We start from the raw sequence: 13,098 nt of genomic DNA on the forward strand, positions 1-13,098 counted from the left end.
CATCTTCCCGCCAAAATTCTTTCCCCCTGTTCTTTCCCATCACTGTAGGCAGTGCTACTACCTTCTCTATCTCACAAAGCTGTAACCTTGGTATTATCCTTGACTCATCTCTCTCACTCTACCCACATATTCAATTTATTCATTCATTCTATCATTCAATCGAATTTATTGAGTGCTTACTGTGTGCACAGCACTGTACTAAGCACTTGGGAAAGTGCAATACAACAATAAAGAGACACATTCCCTGACCACAGTGAGCTTACAGTCTGTTGGTTCTACCATTACAACCCCATTACAACACCCATTCCTCTCCATCCAAACCGCTCCTATGCTGATCCAAGCACTAATCATATTCCACTTTGACAACTGCATCAGGCTCCTCACTGACTTCTTTACCTTCCCTACCTCTCCCCACTTTAGTCCATACTTCACTCTGCTGCCAGATCATTTTTCTAAAAAACACTCAGTCCACATCTGTCCGCTCCTCAAGAACCTCCAGTGGTTGCCCATCCACCTCCACATCAAACAGAAAGTCCTTATCACTGGCTTTAAAGCACTCAATCAGCTCTTTCCCCTTCTATCTCACCTCACTGATCTGCTACTAAAGCCCCATCTGCAAAATTCCCATTCATTCATTCATTCCATCATATTTATTGAGCACTTACTGTGTGCACAGCATGGTACTAAGCACTTGGAAAATACAATTTGCCAACAGATAGAGACAATCCCTACCCAACAACAGGCTCACAGTCTAGAAGGGGGAGACAGAGAACAAAACAAAACAACTAGACAGGAATCAATAGCATCAAAATAGATATAGAATTATAGATATATACACATCATTAATAAAATAAATAGAATAATAAATATATACAAATATACACAAGTACTGTGGGGTGGGCAAGTGGGTAGAGAAGAGGGAGGGAGGAGGGGCTATGGGGAGGGGAGGAGGAGCAGAGGAAAAGGGGGGCTCAGTCTGGGAAGGCCTCCCGGAGGAGGTGAGCACATGTGGTCTTGATCCATTTGAGCCAGCTCCAGGCAGAACCAGGACAAGGACCCAGGTCTCCTCATTTTCAAAGTCCTCTAGACTGTAAGCTGATCATGGCCAAGAAGTATGTCTGTTATACTGTTATACTGTACTCTCCCAAGCACTTGGTACAGTGCTCTGCAAACAGTAAGCGCTTAATAGATACGACTGACTGAGTGTGCTCCTCACTTCCAGAAGAGTGAGACAATAGCGGAGATATCCCTGTTAACGCTACATGCCTCGAGAGAGCCAGCTGCATAAATTGATTCCAGTATTTGTTAATTCTGGTATTTGTTCAGCGCTTCTAGTGCCTGCTTGTTCACCATGCCTGGACTACCAGCTCCTTGTGAGCAGGAAACACAACTACCAATCTGTTATATTGTCCTCGCCCAAGTGGTTAGTAGAGTGCCCTGCATACAGTAAGTGCTCAATAAAATTGATTAACTCACAAAAGCAGAAAAAAATGGATCAGAACTGAGGTGAAATCATATTAAAGTGAACCGTGGAAACATTCAACACACAAACTAGAATCACTTCTAGGCTCACTTTCCTATGAAAGATAGTACATTTCAAGACCTCAGTTCTGTCAGTATATGTGTTTTTACTACATATTTTGTATTAAATGCAGGGAACATTTATCAACATTGCATGCTCAGATACAGAGTGAATTGGTGATCGAAAGAGCAGTTGCACAGAGAGGTGCAGCCTCAAATCACGAGATGAGTGTTAAAGCACGGGTTTTCCTTAAGGGCAGACATCAGCAAGAATGCAACCCTGGCATTATAGAACAGGGTGAACGTAGTTTCTATCAGGCAGAAAACTGGCAAATTGTATCGCCTTGGTCTGGTGGGTGGGGGAGGGGTGGGGAGGTGATGAGGGATGCCTAGAAGAGAGCAGCTGTTCCATCTCATTTAAGCAAAAATGGAACGAAAAGGAGGCAGCTCCAGCCTTAAAGACCTGCTTTGTGTTTAAGTGCAGTAAATACCAGAAGTGAATCAACAAGCGTCACAAGGTTTAGAAGTAACTGGACAGTTACAAGAGTAGCAGGGTGGACTAATGGAAAGAGTATGGACCTATAAATCAGATGACCTGGGTTGCAATCCCACCTCTGCCACTTTCCTGCTGTGTGACCTTGGGCAAGTGTTTTAACTTCTCTAGGGTTCAATTTCCTTATCTGTAAAAAGGGGATTCAATACCTATTCTCCCTTACACTTAGACTGTGAGCCCCATCTGGTACAGGGACTGGGTCCGATCTGATAAATCTGTATCTACCCTAGATCTTTGAACAGGGTTTGAGACATAGTAAGTACTTAAGTTCCATAATTATTAATTATTATTCACAATCATTTGAGAATCACTGGCTTTAGTGGAAGAAGAAATCATTTATGTCTTCTAGGCAGCTTATCTGAATCTTTCTGTCAGAGCAGGATGTGAGCCAGGGTTGCCAATGTTAGCTTGCAGCTCTAAGGAAGACTTTTGCTGAGGAGTCAGTCAGTAAATCATATTCATTGGAGAAGCAGCATGGCTTAGTGGAAAGAGCATGCGCTTGGGATTCAGAGGTTGTGGGTTCTAATTCCACCTCTGCGACTCGTCAGCTGTGTGACTTTGGGCAAGTCACTTGTCTATGCCTCAGTTACCTAATCTGTAAAATGGGGATTAAAATGGGGATTAAGCCCCATGTGGGACAACCTGATTACCTTGGATCTACCCCAGAACTCAGAACAGTGCTTGACACATATTAAGTGCTTAACAAATAGCATTATTATTATTATTATTATTATTATTATTATTAAGTGCTTACTGTGTGCAGAGATTAATACAGTGCTGTGCACACAGTAAGCGTTCAAAAAATACGATTGGCTGACTGGCAATATAAAAATATAATAGACACATTCCCTGCCCACAACAAGCTTACAGTCTCGAGGTAGAGATAAAGAGTAGTGGGAAGTCTCAGACACTGAGGCAAGAGACATACCTGGGTACATACAAGTTAATGGACATCAATATCAACTTATGGTTGTCAGTTTTCAAATAACAGGTGCCAGCTGCAAGAGAACAATGGAAGGGATTGCTCCCACCACTGAGAAACCCAGCCTCACTCCCCCCAGGCCTCTAAGAATCTATCAGTCAATCCATAGTATTTATTTAATGTTTGCTATGGGCAGAACACTGTACTAAACACTTGGAAAAGTACAGTAAAATAGAGTTGGTAGACAGGAACCCTTGCCCATAAATAGTTCAGAAACACTAACGAGAATAGTCAGTTAATCAGTCAATTGCATTTATTAAGCACTTATATGCAAAGGACAAAGGTTAGGGACATATAGTAGTAGTAATAGTATTTGTTATATTTCCTTTTGTTCTCTGTCTCCCCCTTCTAGACTGTGAGCCCACTGATGGGTAGGGACCGTCTCTATATGTTGCCAACTTGTACTTCCCAAGCACTTAGTACAGTGCTCTGCACACAGTAAGCGCTCAATAAATACGATTGAATGAATGAATGAATGAATGAATGAATATACCAAGTGTTGGAAAATAATATATAGGTGGGAATTAGATATGATACCTGTCCCTCGGGGGTGTGGGGGGTTATAATCTAAAAAAAGACCTGAGAGTCTCCAGTCTGGATTGAAAAGCTCCCAAATGGTGGCTTTCTCTGGCTTGGTAACTTTATGAACTCTGTTTCCTCCCCGTCCTCTCTCTCCACCACCACAAAAATCCCAGTTCCCTTTTGCCCCCAAACACTGAAAGTAAAATATTGTTTTAATAAGTGTTTAAAAATAATGGATTTTCTATAGGTTTTGCCATTTCCCTGTGGACTGAGATTTCCCCAAAGGTGGAACCCATGTCTTTTCCATCAGGATCATTCTGAGGATGAAGGGATAATGTTTATCTGTTGCTCAAAGAAGATAGGGGCAGAAACTGATGGCTGATGGGAGCAAGTCAGAGAACTACAAGCCAGTGCCCTAACCAGTGCTCTGTCTGTCCAGCTTCCTTACAACTCTCCCCAGTTGGAAGCTGAAGGCAACGGCAGACAACTGGGTGCCAAGAGAAAGCTGACATTTGGGGAGGAATATCCCATGATTAGAGATGGTTTGTGGAACCAAGGCAGCCTGCCATTCACCTTATTTTTCATGTGGAGACAGTATTGATTCTGTCGTGGAGTAGTGACTAGAGTATGGGCCTGGGAGTCAGAGGATCATCGATTCTAATCCTGACTCCGGCACTTGTCTGCTGTGTGACCTTGGGCAAGTCTCTTCACTTCTCTGTGCCTCAAGTAGCTCATCTGTAAAACGAGGATCAAGATTGTGAGCCCCACATGGGATATGGACTGTATCCAACCCGATTTGCTTGTAACCACCCGAGTGCTTAGTACAGTGCCTGACACATAATGAGTGCTTAACAAATACCAAAATTATTATTATTACTACTACAAAGGCAGTTCCACCCTGGGGACTTTCAACACAGAAGAAATAATTCTGATTTTTTTTTCTTCATATAATTGTGATAAAGATAATTCAATTCTTGAAACATTCATATGTATTTATTCTTCTCCAGTGTTCCCAAGAGGATTCTCACTAAGGGGCTTCATAAAGTGGTCAATATTTAAGGGAGAGAAAAATGAAAGAGAAATGAGTCTCTGAAAATATTCAAAGAGCAGGGGGTAGCACAAACAAAGCAAGAGAGATTTTGGCTGAGAGAAGAACCAGATGGAAAGCAGATTTGAAAAGTTTGTGAGAAACAACTGTAGGTGAAGGGAAGTGAGGGACACAATTCAAAAAAAGGATGTTTAAAAAATAGTGAAGGACAGTCAGTGGTGAATGGCCAGGAGGTCAGCAATAGAGAGTTCCGTCACTTAAAAGGAAAGAGGCCCAGTGAAGGGAAAAAGTTTCCAGCTACAAATAAGCAAAGGCTTTTAGGGATGAGGATGAAGATCTTAAACTATGTGTTTCCTTTTAAACTAAAGGCCCAGGCCAAAAATATTTTAAAATTCCATCATATTGTCTTTCCCAGAATTATGCTATCTGATTGACCTTGGGATATCTGGAGTCACTTTACTAAGGAGCTTCATTCGAAGTATCTAATAAGAAATTAGTAGTGGTGGGAAATTTTCAGCCAAGCCACATGATATAAAATCAATTCTTCCATGAGAATATAAAACAGGAAGTATGCAGGTTTCATTTTGGGGGAGATAACTTTGAATATTAGGATTAAAAATTGTGGCAGAAATTTCATTCAAAAAGGTGTGCAAAAGGACTATGATTATTCATTTTTCTCCATGTCCTCTTTTAACTACAAATGAATAGGTAAGCCTCATTCATTCAATCTTATTTATTAAGCACTTACTGTGTGCAAAGCACTGTAATCAGAGCTTGGGAAAGTACATTACAACAATAAACAGTCACATTCCCTGCCCGCAACAAGCTCACAGTCTAGAATGGAGGAAACAGACATCAATACAAATAAATAAAATAAGAGAGCTGTACATAACGTCCTTTGGGGCTGGGAATGGGGAAGAGCAAAGGGATAAACACATCGACATCTTCTTTAACACTGCCATTGTCTTTGAGAATGTCTTGATTTACAGGCAGGAAACAGAGCAAAGTACAAGAATTCAGGAAATGCTAAAGAGAATGAAAATTTTTTTTAAAAGATGGCACTTCCCATAGACACTCAGTTATCTTCATTCGACATGTCCATCAGCAATACATGAGGTTCATGGTTTCAGATACACTATCTGCTGTGTTACATCATGGGAGACTTCAAAGATAGATTTAGAACATCAGTGTTTGTGGGTGGGTGTGGAGAGTGCATGAGAAAGAGACAAGGAAAGAGTAAGAGACAGGAAGACGACAGGGGAGGGAGGGAGAGGGAAACAAGGAGGGAGGAAAAAAAGGAGGGTGAGAGAAAGAAAGAAGTAGGGAAGGAGATGGGGAGAGAGGAAGACAGGAGAAAGGAAGAGGGAGACAAGGTGAGAGAGGGAAACAGGAAGGGAGAAGGAAAACAGGGAAGTAGGAAAGGGAGGGGATGGAGAGAGGAACAGAGAGACAATGGGACACATTTCTATTTCCACTCCATCCAATGTATTCATTTTAAGGATTAAGGTTGCCAGATACACTGGGGAATGCTTATCTTGACAAGAATGTTATCCTCCAGACAGATTTGAAATCTCAGTGCCCCCAAGCAAAAGACAAGCTCATTAAAAACTGAAGCTAATGAAAAGAAAGGTCTCCCAACCTACCTAACCTTTACAAAAATCAGTGCTTTTAAATAAACAGCACTGCTCGAAATTGTTACCTTAGAGACTGCAGATTTCTGCTCATCAACTGAGAGGATCTCAAATGAACTATGAAATTTTATCTTTTCCAATAGTGTCCACAATCATGGCATTCTTTGAATGACCGGACATAATCATTATTTTTGCTTCATTCATTCATTCAATCATATTTATAGAGTGCTTACTGTGTACAGAGCACTGTACTGTGTACTTGGGAGAATACAATACAACTTTGAACCAACACATTCTCTTCCCACAAAAAGCTTACTTCATTCAGGTGAAGTTTTGTGTATGTGTAGTCTTCCATAATGTATATTTTCATTTTCCTTCTTGGATAGAAGGCCATTAGAGAATTTGGAAATGCTCTTCCCACAATAACCATAGACTAATAAGACATAAGCAAACACTGGTTTAAGTAAAGTGAATCACTTATAAACATAGGAGGCATTCTTTGAAAAGGTAATTTATGTGTATATCAGGCCAAATTTTGCCCTTCCCATTTGGAGTAGGGAAAAAAGCAGCATGGCTTAGTGGAAACAGCCGGGCTTGGGAGTCAGAGGACACAGGTTCTAATCCTGCCTCAGCCACTTGTCTGCTGTTTGACCTTGGGCAAGTCACTTAACTTCTCTGTGCCTCAGTTACCTCATCTGTAAAATGGAGATTGAAAGTGTGAGCCCCAAGTGGAACAATTTGATTACCCTGTATCTACCCCAGTGCTTAGAAAAGTGCTTGTCACATAGTAAGCACTTAACAAATACCATAATTATTATTATAATTATGAAAACTGAAGCAAAACAAATTTCATGGTCTGATTGAGGTCACTCAATGTGCCCAGTAACATAACTGGAAAGTCAGTAGAAAGGATTGCTTTGATTCTATTTCTTGAACAATAGAGCTACATAAAAATCTATTTAAAAATCTACAACTATCTTACAAAACTCAAAACAATAAAAGCTTATAGATTTTATTCAATACAGTTCCGCTCGATTATAAGATCTGTGCGGGCGGGGATCATATCTACCTCTCACCTCTCCTATGTGCTTAACACAGGCCCCTGCACACAGTTAAAGTTCTCAATAAATGTGATTGATTTGGTAGGGCTAAAAAAGATACTACAAACTACAGAGAACTAACCAAGAACTTGAGGCTTAACTTAAATCTCTCTGTGGTGTCTCAGTTTCCTTTGAAGGGGAAAAAGGAAATAACCATCCTCAAGTGCTGTTGTGTGGGTGTATACATTTGAAAAAAACAATTAGTAGAATGATATTATCAACACTGAATACAAAAATGTTGAAGTAAAAATGGGAAGGTTTAAGCATAAACTGTAGGTGAGAATGACTTTCATTCAGATTCATTTTGCAATGCTACCCTGAAGGTGGCAAATTATGTTGTAGAAAACTCCAATTTGCTCTCAACATTAAGTAGTTACAGATGTAGACTTTGGATTTAATGTTTGGAGAAGAAGAAGAATGAGGAGAAGGAGGTCAAAGTCTAAAATACACCGGAGATGGGCAGTGAGGTTACTATTTCCCCTATCTTGGTTTCCAACTGCTATGATCAATATTTTTACTGACTTTTACTTTGGAAGTAAAGCTACAGATAAGAGAAGATTATTTTCCAACACAGCGAAGCCCACATTCCTCAGAGAGGACTACACATGCCACCTTCTAAAATTATTTCAGCTCCTAGAAAGAAAAAAAATCCCCTTCAGAATTACATACACCTGCAAATACAACTTTGCACTGACACGTGGAATGATTAATTTTAGCCCAGAGGGAGAGGCAAAGTGTAAAATGGGATATTCAACAATTTATAGTGTACAGTGACAAAGTTTTAGGTCAATGTGACTATAGGTAAAAAGACCCATTCTTTGATATTTTAAAAACATGTAAATATTACTTCAAAAACAGTACGCCCATGTGCTTTATCTTAGACCCATTACTCATTAAATAATTATGACAAAAAGAATAATACAGTTGAATTTCTCCATGGCAGAAGTCATATACAGAGACACTAGTGACCATCAAGATTTTCAGCAATGTGATTTTATTAGATAATGCTACGACTGAAAAAGAGGCAGTCACCAATCCCAGACAATATAGTTCTGCACATGTATTACCATTTAATTTATATTTTATATAATTTTCCCAAAAATGTGCATTCACATATACACAGTTAGCTAACTACACAATTTATGAACAATATCCCTGGGGTGGGACTTTAACAGTGAACCAGAAAATCGGGGGAATTTTAATGGTGTGAGGAGGGACGGGGGAGTTTCATAAGGTTGGGCTAAGCGGGAAATATGGAGGACAGCAATAAGGGGAAACATAAACGTGATGTGACGTTGTTCCACTTTCCTTAGAATCTCACCATTCCTTTTACTACTAACACCACCATTAATACTCCAATTTTCCCTGTCCCCTTCTCCTTTTCCCCACCCCCACACACACCACAACAAATACTTCACTGTTGTTCAAGAACTTGGGGGACTGGAGGTGTGGGATGAAATAATCCAAACATCTGCTCTTTCTACCACTCTAAGTACATTGAACAACTCAGTTTAGTAAGCATAGAGTCCATATGTCACTCTCTACTTTCCAGACTCTTCTTGCTTGTGCTTTTCTCCCAGCTTAGAACTCTCTCCCTTCCCAAATCCAGCCCTCCTCCTACAACATGCCTTTCCTCATTAATTCTTAGCGTCCCAAATCATATAAAACTTCCATCTGCCGACTAACACATATGCAATATATTTACTTATAAAACCCCTCTAGGCTATAAGATCCTTGGAGGCAGGGAACACGTCTTCTAACTGCCGTATCATCCTCTTCCAAGCACTTAGTTCAGTGTCTGCACACAGTAAGTACTCAATAAATACAATTGATTGATTGATCCACCCTTGGCTCTAATGTATATGATAGTTATTTATTCTATTATGCCTTCAATTATTCATTTTAATTTCTCTGTCCATACTTCTCTCTGCCTCTCCATTAGAATGGAGGTTGCAAAGCAGTGTGGCTCAGTGGAAAGAGCACGGGCTTGGGAGTCAGAGGTCATGGGTTCAAATCTTGCCTCCACTGCCTGTCAGCTGTGCGACCTTGGGCAAATCACTTAACTTCCCTGAGCCTCAGTTACCTCATCTGTAAAATGGGGATGAAGACTGTGAGCCCCAAGTGGGACAACCTGATCACCTTGTATCTTCCCCAGCACTTAGAACAGTGCTTTGCACATAGTAAGCACTTAAATGCCATTATTATTATGAGGGAACGCATCCCTTGCTTGCTTTATACTTCCCTGACACTCAGTTCAGTGAATTGCCAATGTTATAATTTGTAGTCATAAATATGCCTCCAAATGAATTCATTTATATAGTATTGCTGCTCACTCAAACAATACACCATTAAATGTGCCTGCCTACTTCCCACACTAGTTAGGGGCATTGTAACAGGAGATATCAATCATGCAAATTAGCATGTGGCAAGCTGCAAAAGAAGTTAGGCAGAGGGTCCTAGAACAACTTTAGTGAACTGCCTCTCCCTTCTACCTGTAAGATTTTCAGAGGAAGCTGGAGTCCATGTGTTGCTGGAAGATGCCTGACTTCAACTCTAGTGAGTCAGTCGGCCAATCGGAATTATTGAGCACTTACTGTGTGCAGAGCACTGTACTAAGTGTTTGGGAGAGTACAATGCAACAATAAACAGACACACTCTCTGCCCACAATGAGCTTACAGCCTAGAAGGGGGCTATTCATTCATTAAGTCATTCTTTTTTTATGGTATTTGTTAAGCACTTCCTATGTGCCAGGCACTGTACTAAGCATCAGGATGGATGCCTCTAAACTGTAAGCTCATCTTCTACACTGTAAACTCGTTGTAGGCAGGGACTGTGTCTACCAACTCTGTTATTTGGTTATATTGTAGTCTCCCAAGCACTTAGTACAGTACTCTGCACACAATAAGCACTTATAAAGATGGTTGATCTCTGCCCATGTCCTAAATGGGGCGCACAGTCTTAATCCCCATTTTATAGATGAGGAAACTGAGGCCCAGGGAAGTTAAGGGACTTGCCCAAGGTCACAAGGCAGATAAGTGGTGGATTCCCAGACCTGTGCTCTTTTCGGTAGGCCATGCTGCTTCTCATTCTCACGGAGTGTCTACTAAACAGGGGAGGTGGAATGGCTCCGCCACTTGTCAGCTGTGTGACCTGGGTCAAGTCACTTAACTTCTCTGTGCCTCAGTGACCTCATCTGTAAAATGGGGATGAAGACTGTGAGTCCCACGTGGGACAACCTGATTACCTTGTATCTACCTCCAGCGCCTAGAACACTGCTTGACCAATAGGAAGCACTGAAATACCAACATTATTATTATTATTATTAAACGGGGTAGTTAACGTGACACAGGGCAGAAGGATCTATGCAGGCCCGAGGATTTGTGGACTCTCTCTCCCGGGCAAGGAGATCCCATCACCCTCAGTCTATCGGGGACACCACTGTGACCACACAATAAGGTGTCCTTTGTCCCAAGCTTTTGGGCAGAGGCCGCATCTTTCCCAGAGGCTTCCAAGCAGAGTTGAAAGGAGGATTTGAGAAATGTGCGCACTGGAGGGGAGGCTCCAACAGGCTGCCCCGACCACAGGGCCACCGGGCCACCAAGCCACCCTGCCCCCGCCTTCACTCGCCCACCGGACCCAAGGCTGGTCCTGCTCAGGGAAGGGGCCGGTTTGGCCAGCCCAAGGCCTGCACAAAGGGAGTCTGAGACAGAGCATCCCTCCGGGCCGGCGCCAGCCCCCTCCTCCCAACCTCCGACCCCCATCCCCTGACTCCTCCCCCAACCCGGGGCGGTGGGAGAGGAGGGGCGGGGGGGGGGGGGGTTGGAGGAGGGAAAGAAGAGGCAGGGCTGGGATGGTTTGGCTTTCCCCAGAGGGACAATGAGGGGGCCTCTGCCCCAGCTCCCTCTTACTTTCCCCATCCTCTCCCGCCCCCCATCTTCTCCCCTCCTTCCTTTATTTGAGCGGCAGACCCTCCCCCTTCTCCTCCCGGCCTCGACCCCCAAGAAGTCAAAGCCCCCCCCTCCTCCAGTGCGCCGCTGGGCCGGACACAAGGCCGGCTCCCTGCTGGCCCACATCCCCCAAGAAACCCCCGCAGGACCCCCGGCAGTCGGACCCCGCCGTGGGGGGCGGGGGGGAGAGGGGGTGACTAGCCCCAGGGACCCCGGACCCCGGGCTCCCAGCCCCCAGGACCCCAGCTTTCAGAGATCAGCCCTTGGATACCATTCATTTATTTAGTCGTATTTATTCATTCAATCGTATTTACTGAGCGCTTACTGTGTGCAGAGCACTGTACTGAGCGCTTGGGAGCGTCAAAGACAACAATAAAAAGGGACAATCCCGGCCCACGACGGATAGAGCAGCCCCCGGGACCCCAGCCCCTGACCTCAGCCCTCAGAGATCAGCCCCCGGAGACCATTCTTTCATTCATTCAATCGTATTTATTGATCGCTTACTGTGTGCAGAGCAATGTACTGAGCGCTTGGGAGCGTCCAATACAACAACAAAAAGGGGCAATCCCGGCACACGACGGATAGAGCAGCCCACGGGACCCCAGCCCCTGACCCCAGCCCTCAGAGATCAGCACCCGGAGACCATTCATTCATTCAACCGTATTTATTCATTCAATTCATTCATTCATTAAATCGTATTTATTGAGCGCTTACTGGGTGCAGAGCACTGTACTAAGCGCTTGGGACGTACAAGTTGGCAACATATAGAAACGGTCCCTACCCAATAGCGGGCTCACATTCAATCGTATTTACTGAGCGCTGTATGCAGAGCACTGCACTGAGCGCTTGGAAGCGTCCAATACAACAATAAAAAGGGACAATCCCGGCCCACGACGGATAGAGTATTTATTGAGCGCTAACTATGTGCGGAGAACTGTACTACGCGATCGGAACCGTCCTATACAGCAATAAAGAGAGACAATCCCTGTCCACAACGGATAGACCAGCCCCTGACCACAGTTCCCAGAGATCAGACCCCGGAGACCATTCAATCGTATTTATTGAGCGTTTACTGTGTGCTGAGCACTGTACTGAGCGATCAGAAGCGTCCTATATAGCAATAAAGAGAGACAATCCCTGTCCACGACGGTTACAGCAGCGCCCGGAACCCCAGCCCCTAGTCTCCCAGACCCTGACCACAGCTCCTAGAGATCAGCCCCGGGAAACAATTAATTCATTCAATCAATCGTATTTATTGAGCCCTTACTGTGTGCAGAGCACTGTACTAAGCGCTTAGGAGCATCCAATGCAGCCATAAAGGGAGCCCATCCGTGGACACGGCGGATAGACCAGCCCCCGGGACCCCAGCCCTCGGAGATCCTTCGGCCCCCGGAGACCAGTTCTCGGAGACCAAAGCCTCTGGAGACCCCAACTCGCAGACGTCAGGGCGGCTCCGAGCAGGCCCAGCCCAGACTGCGGGGCCCGCAGCCCCCTGTGCCCCCTCCGTGCCCCCCTCACCTCTCTGCTGGGCGTCGCCCCCAGACCACAGCAAGGTCGCCAGGAGCAGCGCCCGGCCGCACCAGCAACGCATTTCTCGGCGGACTGGGGCTGCAAACTTCAGGGACCGCAGCAATAGCAGCGCTCCTCGCAGGAGGAAGAAATGCGGCCAGCACACTACCTTGCTGGACTCCGAAACTCTTGACTTTCCCACCTCCTCCTCCTCCTCTACCACCCCTCCCCCCAACGACCGGGAAAACGCCTCTCCCCCTCTCCTGCACACACACCTCCTCCTC

At 44.1% G+C, this 13,098-nt stretch overlaps 1 protein-coding gene across 1 annotated transcript in view; it reads right to left on the reverse strand.

The window, feature by feature from the left end:
• LAMA1 (laminin subunit alpha 1) overlaps positions 1-12,896 on the reverse strand; it is a 233,613-nt gene extending 220,717 nt beyond the window's left edge. The window contains exon 1 of the mRNA XM_038747260.1: positions 12,824-12,896. Within this exon, the coding sequence (XP_038603188.1) occupies positions 12,824-12,896 (73 nt within the window). The remainder of the gene's footprint in view (positions 1-12,823) is intronic.
• Between the last annotated feature and the right edge of the window lie 202 nt (positions 12,897-13,098).

Source organism: Tachyglossus aculeatus, chromosome 5, assembly GCF_015852505.1.
Source record: "Tachyglossus aculeatus isolate mTacAcu1 chromosome 5, mTacAcu1.pri, whole genome shotgun sequence".
NCBI classification, from domain to species: Eukaryota; Metazoa; Chordata; class Mammalia; order Monotremata; family Tachyglossidae; genus Tachyglossus; species Tachyglossus aculeatus.